Source organism: Muntiacus reevesi, chromosome 2, assembly GCF_963930625.1.
Source record: "Muntiacus reevesi chromosome 2, mMunRee1.1, whole genome shotgun sequence".
Classification (NCBI taxonomy): Eukaryota; Metazoa; Chordata; class Mammalia; order Artiodactyla; family Cervidae; genus Muntiacus; species Muntiacus reevesi.
In genome coordinates this window covers 140,731,047-140,755,127 of record NC_089250.1, presented here as the reverse complement: position 1 = coordinate 140,755,127, position 24,081 = coordinate 140,731,047, and the positions used below count along the sequence as shown (strand labels likewise).

Below are 24,081 nucleotides of genomic sequence, written 5' to 3'. Positions count from 1 at the left end.
GTCAGTTAACAATGTTGTGATAGTTTCAAGTGAACAGTGAAGGGACTCAGCCATACATGTATCTATTCTCCTCCCAAACTCCCTCCCATCCAGGCTGACACATAACATTGAGCAGAGTTCCACGTGCTATACAATAGGTTTTTGTTGGTTATCCATTTTAAATCTGCCCCTTTCTGACTTAAATTTTGGAAAGGGGATAGTAATATGGTCCCCAAAGGGAATCCAAACAACTACTAAGTAGGAAGGTTGTCAGAGAGGCTCCCAGTGTTGAATGAAAGGGGCTGGGGAGCAGTGTTGAGTTCTGATCCTGAGATTTTGGGGCCCTTCCCCTGAACTTGTGCGTGTGCTTGCATGTACACACACACACACACACACTCCTCACCATCGCTGTCTTTAGTTTAAATATGCTGCCACCAAGTGGTAGCTACATGTGTTTGTTATCAGACTTTCATCTTTGCTCCCAATTCTCTTGAAAAGTTTGTGTTCAAGAGCCCCCAAAATTTAAACCATCATGTTCCACACTATACTAGATAATAAATAAATGTTTTTAGGGTAAGCTTATGGAAACACTAAACGAAAATTATGGCACATCTCTCTCTGGGTGACTTCACTCTCTATTGATCTTTTTCTCTTTTACTTCTTTTGCTTCTGTCTTTGCCTTCAGAGAATGGCACAGTGTTCCTGTCGGTCCTTTGACTTAGGTAATACATTTAGGTCACTTTGTTGAGGCTCTGGGTGCTAAGGCCTCAGGAGCCTCTTCTGGGTCCAGCTGTTTCCCAGGTAATCCTCTTGTGGAGTTAGTGCAGCTTGAATATCTCAGAGGCTTGTCTTCCTCCATCAGGAGAAAGGAAAAAAAGGAGAAAGATGCAGTGTCTTGCTACTGGAAACTAAACTCAGACGTGTCACTCTAATCCATCCCAGAGGGCTGCTCCACTTCTGGGACTCCTGCTCTGAACCTTTCTCTTGTGCCCCTGCTTCCTCCACCTGCTTATGTGAATCAAGTTTGCCTGCAGTGGGGAGAGCCAACTCGGCCCAAGCTAATGGCCCAAGCTAACAAACGTGCTGACTTCTCTTAGCAACCTCCTTGGTAACTGGCGTCTTTGTAACAGATCATCTCCAGCAGTGTTTTCTTTACCTGAGCTCTCTGGTTACAGTCCTTCTCTGTCAGCTGGGTCCCCTCTGAGGTCCAGTGGGCCTCAGTGAAGGTCCTCACAGCCCCGCCATGTAAGATCTGAGCCCCCCTGAAGGACCATTTGTAAGCAGATCATTAGGTTACTGATTGTTAAGTTACTGGAATGTGCTCCCTTCCCCATCTGCACACTTTTCTCTCAAGAGTCTTCCTTCCTGCAGTGGCATGAGTTCTTACCCACAGGGAACTCACTCTGAGGCAGAGCTGGCTATTCCTGTCTTGTCTGGGCCTGAAACTGACCTAGTGAAGCCAAAGCAACCTCAAGACACTTCCGACTTCTGTAGCTTTTCCGTCCTTTAGATGTACCAGAACGGTGTTGCAATTATAGGCAGTTAGTGAAAGAGCACTGGATTGAATGTTTTCAAGTTAATTAAGTTAAACTCCTCACCACCAGCAGCGACCTTGCCCGCCTCTGCAGCCGCACAGCTGTGGGCAGGCCTTCCTCAGGGCACTGCCCACAAATCAGTTTGCATCTGGTCATGTACCAGCTTCTTTGGCTACCTGCTCCTACTAACATTAGCAAGTATCATCCACAGGCCCTGCTCCACAGGCCCTGCACCACAGACGTTTGATTATTTCTTGACTTTGAGAGTTTCCAGAAAATAAGAAGTCATCCTAGATGTTGTGGTGTGAAATTACTTGTTGACATTACAATGCAAGGACCTCACCTCTCCGATAGGTGGTAGTGAGACATCTGTGAGATGCCCCCAAAGGTGGGACATCTGTGGCTGCTCCCGGCTGCCCATTTTTTTTTGCTGTGTCTCCATCCATCCCCGCCCATGCTGGTCCTGCTGCCTGCGTTGCCCTTCTCTTTTCTCAGCTTGGAAAATGCCCAGATCTCTTCCCAAAGCCCGAAGACCTCCATAGCCATGTATTCATTTGCTTCTTCTTCACTAGTCTGTTCACTCTCACATTCATTCAACATTTATCAATCCACTCAAGTGTTTAAGTCACCGCACCAGGTGATAAGGAGTCAGCAAATAAGCCAGCATGGTCCCTGCCTTCTAGCACTTCCCTTCTAGTGGGAGAGCTGGATATTAAACAAAGAGACTGCATAACTGAATATACAACTACAAACTGACAGTGCTGCAGGGGAAAATGACACGAGGCCCTCGAGAGGGTAGCTAGTAGAATGGATCTTAGCAAGTCGTGGTACTCACTGCACCCCACCAGGAAACTGACCTGTGAATTCCTTCCTGCAAGGCAGAGGGTCTGTGTGCTCACTAGGAGCAACCGCATTGAGGCCCTGCTTGTCTGCTGAGAAATTCACAGAACTTGGCATGCTGCTTCTCCTAACCCTTTCATATTAGCCTCTTCTTTGTCATTGCAAATCACCTCTCATTCTCTCTGATTTCAGACTACAGTTCTCCTCTTTCTGTCCGTGTGTCTCTATCTCTCTCTCTCCCCTCCACAACTCCCTCCTCCTCTCTGTCTCATTGTCTCTCTCCTTCTCCTTCTCCCCTCCTCTGACTCCCACGTCTGCATGTGTGTGACTATCTCTGTCTCTCTGTCCCTGTTTCTGCCTCTCTGTCACTGTCTCTCTCTCACCTTCCCCTCACTTCTCCATGAGGGTGGAGGAAGGTTGGATTTTCCTGTTGACATGGTCAATCATAGCCATCCTTCTACCTGTGTGCAAATAGAACCAATCAGGTTTCAAGTTTGTTTGTTTGTTTTTCAAATGTTTCACCATGCTGCTCCTTGCTCTAAGCCTCTTTTCTATTCACAATAGCACTTGCTGAAAATAAAAAGCTTTTGGCCTGCTTTCAGTGTTTGAGAGCTTTTCCAGAAGAACAGTCACTCAGTATCTGATATTTTACTGTATTATATACTCAGATTAGGTTTTCTATTAAATTAGTAGCACATAATCTGAATGGAGTTTCCACTGCAGCTAAGCAATCTAGATTTATGTCCCAGGAAGAGTATCACATGAGCATCTTTGAAAATTCATTTTTGCTCTTGACTCGTTCCTTAATTAAGTGCCTGCCTGCCTTCACTCATCTGTTCCAGCTTCTTTCTTCCCAGGAATGGTTTCTCCGGGTTTTTACTCCTGTAAAAAACCATAGTATAACTCTGCAGCTGGCTTTCCCAAAAGGAGACTGTGGTCCCAGAATCTCCTTGTTATTGTTTTGGGTTGCTTTTTTTTTCCCAATGAAATGAAAGAATTTTTTCCTTAGATTTCTGCATTTTTTTCCTTAGATCAGCAGGTTTCAGCACATTTCAGTTTATTTTTAACTGACCAGTGGTGAAGGTTAAATGCTTAGAATCTGAAGTACAAGGCCTGAGCATCCAGGGATGCAGGATCTGTTGCTGTTGCTGTCCTTTTCAAAATATCTTCTGTCTGGAAACTGACTCCATTCATTTCTGGAATTTTCTATGTATTTCAGTTACTCTTGTGTTACTGTATGCTTGGGTTGTATGCACACATGGGTTGTCAAATTTAGAGTCTGAGGGTTTGAACTGTCATTAACTTGAAACAACCAGGAGGTTTTTCTTTTCTTTGTTCTTACAAAGGTAGTATCTGCTACCACTTGGACTTACTGCCTAATACAGCTATGGCAAATAGTGTTTTAAAAATAATTTCCGCATCAGTTAGCTGGTGTTGAGGTCCTGGGAAGCTGTGTTGAGAAGGATCCTGAGGCCACAAAGAAGGCAGTGATTGAATAAAGATATTTACCTTGAATACGGAGTAGTGGTGTGGAGGCCAGTGTGCATCTGCTGTTCCTTGTCTAATTTAAAGATAGTTTTGTTTTGTTGTTGTTTACTCGCTAAATCATGTCTGACTCTTTTGTGACCCCATAGACTATAGCCCACCAGGCTCTTCTGTCCATGGAATTTTCCAAGCAAGAATACTGGAGTGGGTTGCTTTTTCCTTCTCCAGGGATCTTCCTGACCCAGGAATCAAACCTGCATCTGTTGAATTGGTAGGCAGATTCTTTACCGTTGAGCCACCAGAATAGCCAATTCAAAGATACTTATGCAGTCCAGTGGTTAACACTTCATGTTTTCACTGCAGGTGGCATGGGTTTGATCCCAGGTCAGGGAACTAAGATCCTATGTGCCCCACCGTGTGGCAAAAAAAAAAAATACTCATGACAAACCTATGTGATATGTACTGTTATTGATGCAGAAAGCTTAGCTTCTCTGTACACCGGTGCTAAATCAAATCTCAGAGACAGAGTTTTGGGTGAAGTAAAAAAGGATAGCTTTATTGCTTTGCCAGGCCAAAGAGGACATAGTGGGTTGATGCCCTCAAAACTGAGTTTCCCAACTTGGGGAAGACAGTGAGAAGTTTTATAGTAAAAGTGGGGGTGATCAGCTTGTGAACATTCTTCTGATAGGTTGGTGATGAGCTAAGTAGGAGTCAACCTACTTAGCATCGTCAACCTTCAGGGTCAACTGGCCTGGGGTCTACATGCTTATGGGCAGCATACCATAACTTCTCCCACCTGGAAGGCATTTCAGTGTCTGCAGAATAGCTCAAAGATAATGTTGTGTGTATTCATTGATGGGGAAACACGACCTTGTTCCAAGGTGCTCTTGACTGTTTCTCCCTGGTCTCACATGTCCACCCTTCCCTGATTAACAACTGCCTGAATCTACCCTTTGGAACTCTGGGAAGGTCATGGAGGCTGAATGAAGACTGTTTCCTATAATCAATGAAACTGGGACACAGAAAGGCTCTGTGCCCAGGAGCCCCCCAGGGCCCTGCAAGGTATCATTATTATCACCATTTTAGAGACAGGAAAACGAGCCTGAGAGGATGTAAACAACTTGGCCCAAGATAATAGTGGGCAAAGAGTTAATGTAACAGCTCTCATTTCCCTTCTCCAGGAGAATTTGACCTTCATTGACTTCCGCTCTGTTACCCTGGTAACCTGATAAGAGCCATATGTCCATTATGTCTCTAGGCAACATTGCTTATGATAAAAATGACCCTTAATTGGTTGGCAAGTTGCATCTGGAACTAGAAGGAGTTGCATGTGAACTATAAATACTTGAAAAGGACACCATACTTTGGGCTTCCCTGAAGGCAGTATCTCTGGATGCCTCTTACGGGGACCTTGGAATCTGTGCCTCAGGAGGTGCTGATATAACTCAGGAGTTGCGAGATGCTGCTCCTCTGAGGCACCAGGACATCCCCTCCACCTGCCTGATATGGCTCTGGTCTCCTTGCATGAGAGTTGCGAGACTGGCCAGAGACTCCCTGATTGAGGAAGGCGACTTGGTACTGTCCTGCTGGTGTGTATCTTCCAACCTTCTGAGTAGGTTGGCGCCAGCGTAGCCCATGGTCATCTTGTAAGTCCCAATGATCAGCTGGATCTAAAAAGTTGGATCTAGAAGTGAATTGGCCCGGGGTGTTGCAGTCCTACAGTCAGAAGTGGAAGAATCAAAATTGGAACCTACGCATTCCGACCCAAATGCCCATATCTGTCACCATCCATCTAGAGTGCCTCAAGGAAGAGAAATAATTCTACAAATGTCTCAGGACTGATGTTTATCTGATCCTAGTTTGTCTACTTCCAAAACCATGCTCTTAACCACCAGTGAAGGCGTGGCTATAGAATAAAAAGATCTGTTTGTCACGGGTAGCCCTGCCTCGTTCATTGTACCCATGGATACATGGTTCACAGGACTTCCTGGAAGGTGACCTGATAGTGTAGGTGGACAAGAAGGGGTCAGTGTAGGTCATTCCTAGAGCTTACGCTTGCATTTCTTCCTCTCCTTTTCTCAGCTCTTTCCCTCCTCTCTGTTCTTCTCCTAAAAAAAAAAAAAAAAAAAACACAAACTTTTGAACTACTTTTAGATTTTGAGAAAAGTTGCAAAAATGTTACCCTTCCTGTATGCCTTTCATCCAGATTTCTCAGATAGTAACATCTTACATAACCATGGTTACTAAAGCTGTGAAATGAACATTGGTGCAATACCACCAACTAAACTCTAGACCTTGTTCAAATTTCACTAGTTTTTCCCCAAGGCTCATTTTCTGTTTGTAGGTGAGACTAGATACTGTTCCTAGAAAGGAAGCCGCAGTGTCTGCTGTCGTCCTCCTTAGTCTCCTCCAATGTATAACGACAGTTCCCCGTCATTCCTCCTCTCGGATACTCTGGCAGAACTCCAGTCAGTTATTTTGTAGAATGCCCTTTAGTTGGGTTTGCTAGATGCTTTCTATGAATGGACTGCGGTTATAAGTTTTGAGCAAGACTACCATAGCAATGACATTTCATCCTCCTCCATGCACTGTATTAAGGGATCATGATGTTGATCTGTCTTATTACTGGGGCTCATTCTTTTCTTCTCTATTTCCTTTCTTAACTTCTTTCTTTAACCCACAAAAAACTCAGCACATTAAGATTGGGGTCATAGTACCAGGACAGAAGCCCTCATCCTTATTATAGAAGTATGAGAGATCCAGCCAGGGATGCTCTGTCTGCTTTCATTTTTCTTCTACATTTTGTTTTTCTAACTCTTTGTAGCTTCTTCAGTTTTTCCAACTACGTCTTGAATATGGGAATCAGTTCTGTCAAACTGAACTTTGTTAGTGAAATAGCTAGGCCATGTGTGACTCTTTTACTGCTGTCAGTGGGGGTGACCGATTATACGTGTGAGGTTTGCACCCTGGTGTTGCCAGGCTGGGAGGTTTGATTATTGGTGATCAAAACTGTCCTGATGCTGCTCTGCATCAGATTCTTAGAGATGCCGGAGCCTGAGGGGGCTGCGATTCCTGGAGGATGCAGCACTGGGTGTAACAGAGCCCAATGATAAGCGCATCCTCATCTCTATGCAAGTCTGATGCAAGCAAGTCTTTCCAACAGGGTCTTTTCCTCTGTGTTCTATTGCTTTGTGAGTTAGGAATTTCAAAAGTTGCCTGGGTGAGGGTCAGGCAGCTGAGGGGTGAAGGGGTGTAGGGATAGGAGTGGGGAGGGTAGAGAAGGGCCCTGTGACCAGCAGGACACATCTGTAAGGTATGTCTTTCTTCCCTTGTTTTCTAACTTCATGGGGAAAGTGTTCTATAAAACCACAGTTAAGCAATTTAAATAGAAATCTCAAATAAGCAGAATTTCTCTCCTCTTCAGTTTTTAAGAAATGGATTGTGGGTTCTTATCTGAGATTTATTTTTAAAATATTTCTAGGTATGTTTCAGGATCAGTACAGCTACCTTAATCTCTACAGTTTAGTTTATAGAATTCAGTGTTGACCAAAGATGTTTACTGAGTTAACAGTTTCCCATTTAGAATCACAGGGCTTTTTGGACTAGAGGGTATCAAGGTAGATTATATTCAATGTAATGTCTTTACTACATTTATTTCAAGAAATATTAAACTGAAAAAGTAGAAAAAAGGAAAGGAATTGGAAAAAAGATTCATCAAGAGTATATATTTCTTTTTTCTTTTGCCTCAAATCTTTTTTTTTTTTTAACTACATATTATATCCCCCTATGAGCCCCTTCTGGCACCTAATTGTCTTCCCTCCCTCCCAGAGGTAACCACTACCATGAATTCAGCATTTATCCTTTCCAGCATGTCAGCAACTTTTCATATGTTTATTAGATATTTATGAATTTGTAAACCACATGTAGTATCATTTTACAGGTATTAAAATTTATATAAATTACTATATATACTGCAAAGTGTTTTATATAAAATACTTTATATACTACAAACACCAGTCTGCAACTTTTTCACTCAATATTGTGTCGTGTTTAATGGTCACAAAGTTTATATTTTGATTATCAAAAGATTGTCAAAGTTTGAAATAAGGTCGAGTGAAAGCTATGCTATGTAATAATGTCATATCTGCTCACTGGAAAGTTTAAAAATCAGTATTTTTATAATTAAATCAATAACCTGGTAATTGACAGGTGAGCCATAATTTATTTTATTTTATTTTTTTTCATAATTTATTTTTTAATAACCTAAAATTATTTTTGCTTCGGGAATCTAATTGTACAGACTTGATCATAATTACCTAGACTTTAAAGTGTTGATAGGGTTTTCTTCATATATGAATGCAACACAAGCCACTGTGGATAATCTGGAAGACAAAGAAAAGTGTAAAATAGAAAATAAAATGTTCACAATCTGAACTGTCCGTGATCTACCTATACTAATTCTGAAATAGTCGCTATATGCATTTTGATGTATTTTTTTCCCAGGCTTTCTTCTATGTACATACAAATATCTTGTTTCAAAACTAGAATTATGTCATATGAAGTTTATTATCCTTAACATGATTTTATGAACATGACCTCTTTTCAGTGAACATTCTTGAGAAATGTGATATAAATATAAATTTTTCATACAGATTCACCAGATTGTATTTAACTGATCCCCAAAGATTAAAGCAGTAGGAAACAGTATATCTATGTATAGTGATTAAATTCAAATGATTTTTTTTCTCAAAGCATAGTATTCAAATTACATATTTTGCCTAAGGAAACAAATCTCCAGTAATTGTATGGTATGACTTACTGAATGCAAACTCTTGATAATATCAAAGCTCTACTTTTAAACACAAGGCTGCAATTTTGCTCCCAAAATGCATACTTCAGAGTCATAAAGTAACAGCTATAGCTGGTTACTCAGGTTTAAGTATAATCTGCTATAGTAATTGAATAGTTTTCACATAGTTTTGGTCTCCATGGGTTTATGCTTAATAGTGAAAAATCAAAGGTCTATGAACTCCCTCCTTATAAATGACCAATTACATGGATGACCTAAAAATAGTTCTGGTTGTTATGTTTATGAGATGGTACTAGAGTAGCTCCAATACATGCTTTTAACTGTAACAAAATGGTTCATAGTTTAAATAAATTGCAATTTATCTATTCTTTGTTGTTTTTGCTTCTAATTTTTCTGTCATGCAAAAGACTACAGTTATATATTTAAAAATTAAGCCTATTCTATCAAATGCAAATGAGCATGACCTTTTAAGTCCTGTGGTCCAGGAAAGGGCCTGAAGATTGTAAATATTGTTTTCGTTTATACCCAATACTTACTAGGTAGCCATGCTGAGTAGGTAAATTGAATGGATGCATGTGTGCATGGATCCATGGATGCATGGTTGATTAGATGGATAGATGGATGGTTTAATCAATTTTTGAATCTCTTAATTTGTCAAAACTTGTATTGGATTGGCCAAAAAGTTTGTTCAAGTTTTCCATAAAATGTTACACAAAAAACTTGAACAAACTTTTTTGGCTGAACAATGTATCCATTTATAAAATGTCTTTGCATGTGTGGAAGAAGGACATATCAATTCTTAGTCTCCTTTTCCTTCTAGATGTTGAGATGCTTCAGGCCAGTACATCTAATCCAATCCCCAGGGATGGTTTCTCTCGGACTACTAAGGACTCTATGATTCGCAAGTTTTTAGAAGGTACGTTGCATCAGTGAGCAGGAAAGCAAAAAGAAGGAAAGAGAAACAAATGTAGACATTGCCTGGTTACCTATGAGGGTTGCTCCACTCAACAAATGTACATGGCACATGGTGTGATAGAAGACCCATGGGCTCCCCCATCAGCCTGTTACAAGTAAGCCAGAAGTTCCCACTGGTGAGGCTACTACTTTGCGTAAACAAGTTGCCTTTAGCAAGACCTCTTTTGAAATACACTGGTTCATTTTTATTTGACCAAAATTTCATGAGTACCTACTATAAGCAAAGAACTATTTTAGATGCTGGGCTAGGGTCACAAAGGAAAATATGATATGATCAATACCCTCAAGAGACTTTAATTTCTGGTGAAGGAGGACAGCATGGGGACATACATACGTTAAAGATTGCATTAAATCAAGGCTGTATTGTATAGTGATTTTATTTATAGTGATTTTACATATATATACATACATATATATATATATATATATTGCCCAGTTTCCCCACTATTTATGAAGAGATGTCTTTGCCTCCCTTTGTATCCTTGGCTCCTTTGTCATAAATAATTGGTTACATAAACATGAGTTTATTTTTGACTTTTGAGTCTTTCCCATTGGTCTACAGTGGTTTGTTTTTATGCCAGTACTATACTGTTTTGATTACTGTAGCTTTGTAATGGAGTTTGAAATCAGGGAGTATGATACTTTCAGCTTTCTTCTTCTTTTTCAAGATTACTTTGGTTATTTGGGGTCTTTTATGTTTCTGTACACATTTTAGAATTATTTGTTCTGATTCTGTGAAAAATGCCATTGGTATTTTGATAGAGATTGCATTGAGTCTATTAGATTACCTTGGGGAATATGGTCATTTTAGCAATATTAATTCTTCTAATCCATGAATGTGGTATATCTTTCCATTTATTTGTGTTGTCTTCAATTAGCTTCATAAATGTCATAGTGTTCAGAGTACAGATCTTTTACCTCCTTGATTAGATTGATTCCTAGGTATTTTATTTTATTCCTAGGTATTTATTCTTTTTGATGCAGCTGTTAATGGGATTATTTTAATTTCCCTTTCTTACAGTTCATTATTAGTGAACACAACAGATTTCTGTATATTAATTTTGGATTCTGCAACCTTACTGAATTCATTTACTAGTTCTAATAACTTTTTATTGGCATCTTTAGGATTTCCTATATACAGTCTCATGTTATCTGTAATCAGTGACAGTTTTTCTTTTTCTTTTCTGATTTGGATTCCTTTTATTTCTTTTTCTTATGTGATTACTATGACTGGGACTTCCAATACTATGTTGTATGAAATTGTCTTGTTCCTGATCTTAGCAGAAATGCTTTCAGCTTTTCACCATTTGTATGATGTTAGCCATATGATATGGCCTTTATTATGTTGAATTATGTTCCCTCTGTATGCATTCTGTTGAGAGTTTTTTAAAATTATAAATAGATGTCGGATTTTGTCAAAAGCTTTCTATGCATCCATTGAAATGATTACACAATTTTATTCTTTAATTTGTTAATATGACATATCACATTCACTGATTTTCAGATATTGAATCATTTTTGCATCCCTTGGATTAAATCCCACTTCATCATGATGCATGATCCTTTTAGTGCATTGTTGAATTCCATTTGCTTATATTTTGTTGAGGACAATTTTACATCTATGTTCATCAAGGATATTGGCCATAATTTTCTTTTTCATGGTGTCTTTGTCTACTTTAGGTGTCAGTGTGATGCTGGCCTCACAGATGAATTCAGAAGCATTCCTTCCTCTGCAAATTTTTGATGTGAACTCTTCTTTAAATGTTTTCTAGAATTTACTTATAATCTGTCTGGTTCTGGGCTTTTGTTTCTTGCAAATTTGTAAAGTTACTGCTTCAGTTTCATTCTTGATAATTGGTCTGTTCATGTTTTCAATTTCTTCCTGATTAAGTCTGGGAAGATTGTATGTTTCTAGGAATTTATCCATTTCTTCTAGATTGTCCATTTTATTGTCCATGTAATTGTTTGTAGTAATCTCTTGTGATCCTTTGTATTTCTGTGATGTCAGTTGTAACTTCTCTGGTTTCATTTCTGATTTTGTTTATTTGGGACTTCTTTCTTTGTTTCTTGATGAGTCTGGCTAAATACTTATCAGTCTCTATTTTACTTATTTTTGCTCTGATCTTTATTGTTTCTTTCCCTCTACTAACTTTAGGCTTTGTTGTTCTTTTTCTAATTCCTTTAGGTATAAGGTTAAGTTGTTTATTTGAGACTTTTCTTGCCTCCTGAGGTAGGCCTGAAGCTCCCTGTTAGAACTGCTTTTGATATGTCTTCTAGATTTTGGATTATTGTGTTTCCATTTTCATTTGTCTCCAGGTATTTTTTATTTCCTCTTTGATTTCTTCAGTGACCCATTGGTTGTTTAGTAGAATATTGTTTAGCCTCCATGTTTTTTTGTTTCTTTTTTTTTTTTGCAGTTTTTCTTGTAGTTGATTTCTGGTTTCATCTTGTTGTAGTTTGGAAGATACTTGATACAATTTAAATCTTTTTAAATTTATTGAGGCTAGCTCTGTGGCCTCTCATGTGATCTACCCTGGGGAATAGTCCATGTGTGCTTGAAAAAAGTGTGTATTCTGCTCCTTTTGGATTCAGTGTTCTACCAGTCAGTCAGTCAGTTAGTTCAGTTGCTCAGCCATGTCTGATTCTTTGTGACCCCATGGACTGCAGCATGCTAGGCTTCCCTGTCCATCACCAACTTCTGGAGCTTGCTCAAACTCACGTCCATTGAGTCGGTGATGCCATCTAACCATCTCATTCTCTGCCGTCCCTTTCTCCTGCTTTCGATCTTTTCCAGCATCAGGTTCTTTTCTAATAAGTCAGTTCTTTGCATCAGGTGGCCCAAATATTGGAGCTTCAGCTTCAGCATCAGTCCTTCCAATAAAAATTCAGGACTGATTTCCTTTAGGATTGACAGGTTTGATCTCTTTGTAGTCCAAGGGACTCTCAAGAGTCTTCTCCAACACAAAAGCATCATTTCTTTGGCACTCAGCTTTCTTTATAGTCCAACTCTCACATCAATACATGACTACTGGAAAAACTATAGATTTAACTGTATGGATCTTTATATATCTATTAAGTCTATCTGGTCTAATATGTCATTTACAGCCAGTGTTTCCTTACTGAATTTTTGACTAGATGATGTATCTGTTGATGTAAGTGATATGTTAAAGCCTCCTATTATTGTACTATATTATTGTATTACTGTCAGTTTTTCCATATGCTGGTAATATTTTCTGTATGTATTTAGTGCTCCTATGTTAGATGCATATATACTTTTAGTTGTTATATCTTCTTATTGGATTGTTCTCTTTATCATTATATGCCGTCTATCTTTGTCTATTGTTACAGTCTTTGTTTTTTTTTTTTTTTTTTTATTTTATTAGTTGGAGGCTAATTACTTCACAACATTTCAGTGGGTTTTGTCATACATTGACATGAATCAGCCATAGAGTTACACGTATTCCCCATCCCGATCCCCCCTCCCACCTCCCTCTCCACCCGATTCCTCTGGGTCTTCCCAGTGCACCAGGCCCGAGCACTTGACTCATGCATCCCACCTGGGCTGGTGATCTGTTTCACCATAGATAATATACATGCTGTTCTTTCGAAACATCCCACCCTCACCTTCTCCCACAGAGTTCAAAAGTCTGTTCTGTACTTCTGTGTCTCTTTTTCTGTTTTGCATATAGGGTTATCATTATCATCTTTCTAAATTCCATATATATGTGTTAGTATACTGTAATGTTCTTTATCTTTCTGGCTTACCTCACTCTGTATAATGGGCTCCAGTTTCATCCATCTCATTAGAACTGATTCAAATGAATTCTTTTTAATGGCTGAGTAATATTCCATGGTGTATATGTACCACAGCTTCCTTATCCATTCGTCTGCTGATGGGCATCTACAGTCTTTGTTTTAAAATCTACCTTTTCTAATCTTCTTCTGGGGGTTTTCTTGTTCCTTTGTTTGGCATTATTTCCCTGCCCCTCATTTTGAAGAATTCTCTCTTTTAATTTTTGTGCATTTGGTAGCTTGGAAATGTTTCCCAGTCTGAGAGAAGTGGCCTTATATAGCAGATATCTATGGGGCCCAGTAGCATACACGCTTCTGGTCTCCAGAGCTATATACTCTAGTTGTGCCTTCTACTTGGGCTACATGGGCCTTTCTGTTGTGGCAGGGCCAGCTACTGTGGAGGTGCTGGTAGGTGGGGCTGGTCCCTGGCCTGGTTGGCTGCCAGGCCCTACCTAATGCAGAGGCTATCAGTTTACTGATGGGCAGGGCTGGGATCCAGGGCAGCTGGTTGCAGAAGTTGGGCATCCCAGGGTTTGACAATTGTTTTAGTCACCTTTCTCTCTGTTTCTAGGCAATAGCATGGGAATGTCCAATTTGGAGAAAGACCATCTTGGTCAGGAAGAAGATGTATATCACACAGTGGATGATGATGAGGCCTTTTCAGTGGACTTGACCAACAGGCCCCCTGTTCCAGTGCCCAGACCAGAGGCCAGCGCATCTGCCACTCACCAGCTATCTGACAATGAATCATACATTTCTAAAGGCAAGTGTGGCAGGGAATGATGCCCCGTGGGGTCTTCAGGGCCTCTCAGCAGGAATTCCCTGGATCCTCTACCTCCTGAATTATTGCTCAGAGAGTATTCCCTCCTGAGTGGTCTCCAACCAGTCCCCGGAGACAGGGTCAGAGTTTGGGGCAGATTCTGGAACTAGACTAGGGGCAGTGGTCAGATTCAGTTCTGGCCTTCCTGCAGGAATTGGCACATAATGGGAAGATAGAGATAAATAAGATGTCTCTCAACTCCAAATAGCAAGATCCCTGGTAATTGTTATCTCCTGAAACTATTATTATTATTATTAATTTTCAATATTTAACATTTATTGAAATCTACTGAGTGCTTTATTTGGAATATGTCATAATAATCTATTAGGTACAGGCCATTATCATTTCCATTTTACAGATGAGAAAAATGGAGACTTACAGAGGTTGTTTGATAACCATGTAGCAGAGCTAGGATTTGAATTCAGGGAGTCTCTCTACAACCTTGGTTTTCAGTTACAATGCTAGGCTATCTACCTACCTACCTATATTGATAAAAGTTGATGATAATTGAGTTTTGAGTTCTTCACAATGACCTGTGGGACATTAGATGCTCATAGCATTGTAAGTTTCACTCTCTTTCAGAACTTGATTTTATTAATATGATTACAAGTACTCTAAGAGTATAAGAATTGCCAGATCTGTGCACTTAATCTCCATTTCATGTTTAATAGTATAACAGGTTGTGGAAGGTATGGCAAAAGATTATAAACTGGGAAGATAGCCCTCAACCAGAGGGCTGTGGTTGTCAAATAAAATACAACCATACCTCATTAAGTATGAATTCCAGAAAAGCAGCACTCTTTTTTCAGTCTTTGTTTTGGTTTGTTAAATCCAGCAATCCGAAGTTGGGTAGGAATGCGGTAGAAGGAGTTTACATGTTGTCTAGTGCCCTCAGTCCTCATGGTTTGCCATGATGGTCTGGCTCATTGTGGGAGTTCAGTTAGAAGGGGCACAGGCAATTCCTAAAGAGCCCTGGAGGACTTGCTAGGACATTGTGGAGAGCAAAGGAAAGAAGAGAGGCAGGAGATGACAAAAGGGCAATGGTTAGGAGGCCAGAACCTCTGGGTTCAAGTCTCAGCTCCTTGCATTTTTCAATTCTACAAAATGAGACATTGGGTAAATCATTTCGCCCTCTTTAGTTTTAGTTTCCTCACCCACAAAGTACATATCATAATAATATATGTATAGATTTATGCCTAGTAATATACTCTGTCAGAACCTTATTGTGAAGGTCAGATGAGATAATCCATGGGAGTTCAGTTCAGTTGCTCAGTCGTGTCCAACTCTTTGCAACTCCATGAACCGCAGCACACCAGGCCTCCCTATCCATCACCAACTACTGTAGTCTACCTAAACCCGTCCATTGAGTCGGTGATGCCTTCCAACCATCTCATCCTCTGTTGTCCCCTTCTCTTCCTGCACTCAATCTTTCCCAGCATCAGGGTCTTTTCAAATAAAGCCTTATACAGACATCCTATCTCTTATTGGGATTTCTGTCCTATTGGCATCAATCTCAAGGTTTAGATATGAATAATGATAATAAAGGGCTTCCCAGGTAGCTCAGAGGGTAAAGAATCTGCCTGCAATGCAGGAGACACAGGAGAAGCAGGCTTGATCCCTGGGTTGGAAAGATTTCCTGGAGAAGGAAATGCCAACCCACTCCAGTATTCTTGCCTAAATAATTCCAGAGGAGCCTGGTGGGCTACAGTCCATGGGGCTGCAAAGAGTCAGACACAACTGATGTGACTGAGCATGCACACAATGATAATAAAAGCTAACATGAAGTGCTTACACATGCCAGGCACTGTTCTAAGCACTTTCCATATATTAACTCATATAATCCCCACAACAACCCATAGCCAAGGGTACAATATCATCCTCATTCTACAGATCAGAAAACTGAGACAAGAAGAGTTCATGCCTCTTGCCTTAGATCATGTGGCTCATAAATGGTAGACCCAGGCTTTAAATGCAGGGAGTCATGTGCAGAGCCCAAGGAGCCTTAATCCCTTGTTAATCCTACCACTGAGTGAATGCCTATCACTTCCTAGTGTTCCCTACGAGCCTTTATGGATTCCTCATGCATGAGTGACATCATCTAAGTCACTTTGGAGCCTTGCACACGTTTTACATGTCCCACTGCTCTGAGTTCTGTCCTATGGCACTTGTTGACATGTTAAGTGGCACTTCCTTTTCTTCTCAAACTTTGGGGTGTTCCATGGCTTGCTTCAAATATTCAAGGATCCAGCACACATCCTTGTTCACTTTATCCTTTTCTTTAATGATCTCATAAATGCCGATGGTGTCCTCTGGCTGACTTTGTCTTTCTGGTTTGAGACCTTGTCTGTTTGATCTGTCTTCATGTTGTAATCCCTAGAACTTCCATTCTTTGGTTGCCTCCTTTAAAGGGGCTTATCTGGTGGCTCAGTGGTAAAGAATCTGCCTGCAATGCAGGAGACTCAGGTTTAATCCCTGGGTCGGGAAGATCTCCTGGAGAAGGGAATAGCAACTCATTCCAATATTTGAGGAGCCTGGTGGGCTACAGTCCACAGGGTCACAAAGAGTCAGACGCAACTGAGCAACTAACACTTCACTTTCTAGAATTTTGATTTTTAGAACTGTGTACAGTGGTCCAAGTTGTGATCCATTACTATTGATTTTGGACAAGATTTTGGTAATTTTTCTGCTAAATGTATAAAATATTATAAAGCTTCTTAGAAAGAGGTACTATTTGGCTTTACTTAGAATACTCTTTTTCTCATAGTTTTTGCAGAAAAAAGTCAAGAGAGGCCTGGGAATTTCTATGTTACCTCAGAGAGCATCAAGAAAGGTAAGCAGATGTCTTCAGCTTTCTTTCTTAGGACCTGGACTTCTTGGTGGTGGCAGCGTTCATGTTTCAGAGATTTCCAGGTGTAATCATTCCTTATCCTTGAAAAACAGAGGTTCAAGAAATACCTGAAGGGGAACTGAACTGAAGGTGAAGGGAAAGGAGAAGAGATTGAGGTGACTTAGAACATTGTACAAATTGATCATACCAATGACTTTAGTACCCGAGAAAGTGTCTGTAACAGCACACTAAAATACTATTTAGACATCGAAACTGATACCAACAGGATGAAAGTGGGCAGCCCAGCACCCGGTCTTTCCCTAGTGATCCAGCCCTACCATGCTATTTACCTAGGCTATCTGTATTAGCTAAAGTATACTTTAATTCAACTTTTATTTGAGACATTTTGTTTGCCACTGGGTGACATTTTTTTGAAAGCTTTTTAAAGGAAGTTTGAAGAGATAAGTGCTCTTTTGTTCTTGATTCATTTCCTTGTGCTAAACAGAGGCATTGAGTAGTATCCCATCGATGATTCTTTTGAAAAGGAGCCACAACACCATCTAAACACGGAAAGCATCCCTAAAGACTTTGGTCGTAGGAGACTGGAACTGACTGACTTGTGCGTTTTTATTTTGTCCCCACACTCCATCTCCCAATATAATTAAAGATTATAGGGCAACCTGGGAGAAAGGTATGTGAGTGTGTGTGGACAAAGAATGATGGGTAAGGATGATGTATATGTTTCTTTGAAGCTTTTTCAGTACCCACTGGGTGAAGTCATCTCTCTTTTTCCTTCATGCCACCTCCTTGAATCACAATGTCCAAATGGGGTCCTCCTGGAGAAGTTTAGAATCAAAGATAGCCCCACAGGAAATGAGCAGTGAAATGTCACGTTGTTTTCACGTGCTTCATTGGCTCCATCACTTCCGCAAGTCTAGCTCACTCCCCACAGAACCTAGAGGAGCCACACAGCCTGGAGAGAGAGGAGTTGGCGTCATACTTCCCTAGAACATCTAAAGCAGAGAATTTTATATTTTTAAGGTGGAAGGGAGGTTGGCACATGAACAACCCAAGGAGACCCACTTGGGACCCAGCACCTAATTTTTACCTGGTGACTTTGGACCTGGGTCATGATTCCATTAGCCTTCCAGTCTCCTCAGGCATTTCACGCCTATTGGTTCACAATCACTGTGCCCTATGCTGCTTCGAGGCAGGCAGGATAGGTGAGGGTTAGAAGTGCTGGGAGAAGCATCCTGGTTAGCCTTTCCTGTGTAGTCTCTTCTGGGAGGATTTTAGTCTAAATCAGTGGTTCTCAATTCGGGGTGATTTCTCCTCCACTCGCCAGCACCGCCCCACCCTGCCATTTGGCAACATCTGGGACTTTTTTTTAAAAAGATTATTTATTTATTTGGGCTGCACTGGGTCTTCTTGCTGCGCCCTGGCTCTCTTCAGTTGTGGTGAGCAGGGGCTCACTCTCTACTTTTGTGTGGGCTTCTCGTTGGCGGTGGTTCCTCTTGTTGCAAATCATGGACTCTCGGGCATGTGGGCTCAGTAGCTGTGTCTCTTGGACTCTAGAGCACAGGCCCAGTAGCTGTGATGCATAGACTTAGTTGTCCCGTGGTATGTGGAAACTTCCCAAAACAGGGACAGAACCTGTGTCCCCTGCATTGGCAGGAAGATTCTTAACCACTGGACCACCAGGGAAGCCCTGGGACATTTTTTTGCTGTGGCAGCTCAGGAAGAAGATGCTATTATCATCAAGTGGGTAGAGGCCAGGTATGAGGTTAAACATCCTACAGTGTACAGCCAGCCAACCCCAACCAAGAATTACCTAGTCTGAAATGTCAATAGTGCCAAGGTTGAGAAACGCTGGTCTAAAGACTTCTCAGTAATTCATGTTGACTCATCTACTGGACGCTGCGTGCCTACATGTGTGCTAAGTCATTCAGTTGTGTCCAGCTTTCTATGACCCCATGGACTGTAGCCCACCAGGGTCCTCTGTCCATGGGATTCTCCAGACAAGAATACTGGAGTGGGTTGCCATGCCCTTCTCCAGAGAATCTTCCCCATCCAGCGATTGGACCCACATCTCTTATGTCTCTGTATTGGCAGGCGGGTTCTTTACCACCAGCTGCACCTGGGAAGGCCCCCTGGTTGCTATACCTTTCTAAAATGTTGTGACCTTGTCTACTTTAGTGTCATAGGCTTTGAAATTATTAGCTGCTTCCCTCTCTCTGATTCCATGTAGCATCTCCTTTGTCTTGATTCCACATGTGATTGTTCTTCTGAGACATGTCCTCTTGAACCCACAGCCAGCATCATGAACCCCACTCACCCGGTCAGCTCTCTCCAGTGGAGGAACCTGGAAACTGAGTTTCTCTTTCCTTTCCAGAGCCACCTGTCAGACCGTGGAGGGACAGACCTCAGTCGAGCATATATGATCCCTTTGCTGGGATGAAAACACCAGGCCAGCGGCAACTCATTACCCTCCAGGAGCAGGTGAAGCTGGGCATCGTCAATGTGGATGAGGCCGTGCTGCACTTCAAAGAGTGGCAGCTCAACCAGAAGAGGCGGTCAGAGTCCTTCCGCTTCCAGCAGGTAACTGGCTCCGGATGGACTTCGTTTCGTGTCTGTCTCTCCGCTAGACAGTACAGAGGGGCTGAGTCCCTGGCTGTCCTGTATGCTGCTATAACGGCACACCCGGGGCTGGGTCTGAGAACGTTTGTTTGAGACTCATGATGAGTCAGAGCATACTTGGATTTGTCAGCTGTTGTCTGTAACCATATGGCTCCCTGGCCGAGAGCTGGTTGGCCTTTCTTGTTGTCATAAGGCTCCAGATCAGGAACTGAGACTCAATTATAACCCCCAGTTCTATACCTGCCACTTCCCTCTGCATGTGGCCCTATACTTTTGCTTTCTAGCTTTTTGCTTTTCAGAGGCCTTCTCTCTACTCCTAGTGCCGACACTCCCACAGAACTATCACACTTTAGAACTCAGAGAACTTGGATAGCTCCCAAGAATTATGCTTAAGTGAACAAAGCAAGTCACTGACATAAAACCACTCAAGTTAAAACACACTCTCATATATACACACCCACCTCCTGCCCCCCCTCACCCCCACACACAGATGCACACACACAAACTGTAGGCATGTTTGTGTGCAAACATGCACACATGCACACAATGCAAAGATCTGGAAAGGATGACCTCACACCCACCCCAGTGGTTACCACTCAAGAGGAAACTGGGATCAGAGGGCTGGGCTGTCAGGAGACTCCTGCTGTTACAGGAGGACATGTAACTCCACACAGTGACACATGGGAATGTGAGTCCTAAAGCTGCATTTGTCCAGCTCTGACAACAGTCTGTGGCACTGTGCCAAGTGCTAAGTGGACCCAATCTCTTCCACCCCTCACAGCAGGCATGGACATAAGTGTCATTGGGCTTCCCTGGTGGCTCAGACGATAAAGAATCTGCCTGTAATGGAGGAGACCTGGGTTCACTTCCTGGATAGGGAAGATCCCCTGGAGAAGAGAATGGCTACCCATTCTTGCCTGGAGAATTCCGTGGACTAAGAGCCTGGTTGGCTACTGTCTGTAGGGTCGCGAAGAGTCAGACACAGCTGAGCTACTAACACTTTCACTTCACTTTACAGAAAACTGAGGCTCAGAGAGGTGGGGAGGCAGAGTCAGGCTTCAAAGGAAACCTTTCTCATTTCAGAGCCTGTGCCCCCTTCTCAACGCTGTGTCTGCCCTCTGAGTGCTCCTAAAGCAGGGTCACCCTCTCCCCCAGCCTGTCTCCCTCCCTCTGGGGGTCTGGATGCAGAAACCCAGGCCCCTCCTCACCCAGGAGACCCAGGGAGGCTGCAGTACTGCTGGGAACGGGCTGGTCTTGGCCAAACCCTGATCTTCTGAGTCCTTGCCAAGTTGGTGCCATGCAGCATGGTCATCAGGGGTAGCCAGGCTCCAGAGCCAGGCAGCCTGAGTTCAGCCTTACTCTTCCTCTTTGGACTGGATGACCACAGCCCCTCTGTACCTCTGCTTTCCCATCTCTGAAGTGTGAAGGGAGAGGGCTAAACCTTGTGACGCCCTTGGCGTGCCTGGCACATAGTAAATGCTGAGAGTCCTCCATGCTCTGATTGCTTCCTGGCACTTACAGAGCCAAGGAGTCCAAGGACTGGACAGTGCGAAGACCATACCAGGGGCCGCCCCATTGTCCCCATCGTCCTCTGTCTCTCTCCTCCTCCCCTCTCGTGAGCAGGCACTTTCCCTTCAGCTCCTTCTCTCTTCAGGTGACTCTTGCATCTGTGTCTCTGGTAACATCTTTTCAGCCACCAGCTGGGCGTGTCCCCCAAGGTATCCTAGACCTGCAGCACATCCAACAACACACAGTCCCTTGAGGCCTCTTCCCTGTCCTGACTCCCTGTGTCTGTTCACCTATTGTTACCTTCCAGAGGCTGATGTCCAGACTTCAGACTCACTTGGGCTCTTTTCCACACTCCCCCACATCCAGCCAGCTGTGTGTCTTGCTTGGTCTTGCTCCGTGCGTTCTTCCTCTTGCCTCTGCTCCTGTCTTTGCGCTCCCTCTGCCACATCCTCATGCTGACCTGCATCACCTCCATCTGCCCTATCACATCGTCTTCAGGTGGGTCTCCTTACCTCCAACTCCTTCCCCCTCCTCTCTGCCCGACCTTAAAGCTATGGCCAGCCCCCAACTTCCAGTGTCTCCCTGCTGCTTCCTGGACCAAGCTGTCTCTCAGCTGCAGTCACAACCCAGCCAGTCTTTCTGTTCTGCCTCTGTGGCTACCTCACAGGGACGTTCTGCTCCAGCCAGATGTTCTGAGTGCTAGTCCCTGGGGCATTTCCCTAGTATGCTCAGACACTTAACTTCAAGGTGATTGTTGTTTATGAACTAAAATTATAACAAATATTCCTCCTCACATGTCTGTTTAACATTTATTGAATGACTGTGATAGCCTAAACAGCAGGATTACAGGAAGGTGCAAGAGCTGGTCTCTTGCCCTTTAAGAGCTCACAGTGCCTCTGAAGAGACTAAACACACACACACACACACACACACACACACACGGCAAGGCATCATAACCCAGTGCCACAGGGCATGGGTATCACTAAAGACTGGGACAGTCTGGTGTCAGGGGAGGTGGTTTAGAAGGTGGGCCTTGATCCAGACTTGGAACAGAATCTTGGAATCAGTGTCCCTCAAGGTCAGGGGAATGTGCGAGAACACGGTCTCAGAGGTGGGAATGAGGGTGGAGAGCTTGTAAGCAGGTAGGAGATTGGCCTGTCTAAGGGGCATACAAGGTGGGGGTGGGTTATGAAACTGGGAAGGAACTGGGAACCAGAGAGGAGGGGAGACCCTTTGTTGCGGACAAGACGTCTTCTCTTCAGGCATAGCTTCTAAGAGGACTTGAATTTCTCTGGGAGCTGATTACAAATGCACTCAGCCTCATTTGCATGTTGGAAATGTTATTGCAATGTGATATATCTTGCAAATGTCATAAAATCAGAAAGAATCTCTAATGCCTAGAGGGTATAATTCTGGTGTATATTTTTAAAAACAAACTATATTTTTCCAGGAAAATCTCAAACGACTAAGAGATAGCATCACCCGAAGACAGAGAGAGAAGCAAAAATCAGGAAAGCAGACAGGTATGTGGCTTCCCGGGGCTGCTGCACACTGGGGGACTTTGCTGTGGTCTGTTTTCCTTGACTCTCTTTTCTGCTGGGGCCTGAATGGGCAGACCACTTGCCCAGCACCTGTCACCCTCTTTATAGATCTGGGTCCCCCAGTAGGCTGTAAGGTGTTTTGGAACAACTTTGTCTTGTTAATTCTGTAAATCTAGTACCTGGCTGGCACATAAGGCATGTCAGCAAATGAAAGAAAGGAAGGCTTGAACTCTGTATGATTCCCTCCTCCCATGAAAGAGGACGATAATGCTTTCTCCCAGGCACCTGACTCTCCCCTTGTCATTTAGGAAGACATGTTTCTCTGAGCAGAGAAAGGAGAAAGTCCCATTCATGTAGCGTCAGTATCTGGTTCAAGCAGGTCTACTGTGTCATCAGTGTCCACACCACATGCTGCTTTGGAAGCCCGGATCTCAGGTGCAACAGAGCTCCTGCCATGTGTAGTGGAGGTCCAATATCAGGGCCATGGATTCCGGTTGTGTGCACTGAGAACCCTCTGCTCCCCCTGACCCTCCTTTCCCCAGGTGCTACCCATGTGGCACCACCATCCCTGGGCAAGGAGTGGGCAGAAGGTCAGCGGGGTCATCCTCAGGCTCCTGCTTGGGTGACGAGGTTTTAAATGTGTGCTGCCACTAGCCACACTCATACTTGTCTGCCTTCTGGTTGGGAAGAGGACAAAGGAGAGGAGGAAGAAAATCTAGTTCAAGAGCTGTATTCATCCTAGGGTCAGACGGCAGGGTACCTGGTGGAAGAGGGTGGAGGTGGTTTTTAAAACTAGAGCACATGAACCATGGGACATCCCTGGTGGTCCAGTGGTTAGGACTCCATGCTTCCACTGTAGAAGGTCATGGGTTTGAGCCCTGGTCAGGGGACTAAGATCCCACAATCTGCACAACATGGCTGAAAAAAAAAAAAAGAAGAAGACTTGACTGAATGAAGCATTTCAAGCTTTTAAATATATGTAGTGTCAAAAAAGCTGTGATTTGGCAGGGCATGTGGAGGCTTCCTTGGTGGCTCAGTCGGTAAAGAATCCACCTGCAATGTGGGAGACCTGGATTCTATCCCTCCATTGGGAAGATCCCCTGGACGAGGGCATGGCAATCCACTCCAGTGTTCTTGCCTGGAGAATCCCCAAGGAGCCTGTTGGGCCACAGCCCATGGGGTTGCAAAGAGTTGGACACAACTTAGCGACTAAGCACACACACCCACAGCTGATTTGGGAGGTAATCCTAGGGAGCACGGTAGGGGGTGGGGAAGTGAGAGAGGAAGAAAAGGTGGCCAGCAGCCTGCAGTTAGCACCATGGAGACTGCAG

The 24,081-nt window shown here is 42.9% G+C and overlaps 1 protein-coding gene across 1 annotated transcript in view; it reads left to right on the top strand.

Annotated features, from left to right (window-relative positions):
* PIK3AP1 (phosphoinositide-3-kinase adaptor protein 1) overlaps positions 1-24,081 on the top strand; it is a 115,285-nt gene that overhangs the window by 71,076 nt on the left and 20,128 nt on the right. Inside the window, exons 9-13 of the mRNA XM_065922989.1 lie at positions 9,470-9,565; positions 13,988-14,179; positions 17,001-17,066; positions 19,456-19,661; positions 22,660-22,732. Of these exons, the coding sequence (XP_065779061.1) occupies positions 9,470-9,565; positions 13,988-14,179; positions 17,001-17,066; positions 19,456-19,661; positions 22,660-22,732 (633 nt within the window). The remainder of the gene's footprint in view (positions 1-9,469; positions 9,566-13,987; positions 14,180-17,000; positions 17,067-19,455; positions 19,662-22,659; positions 22,733-24,081) is intronic.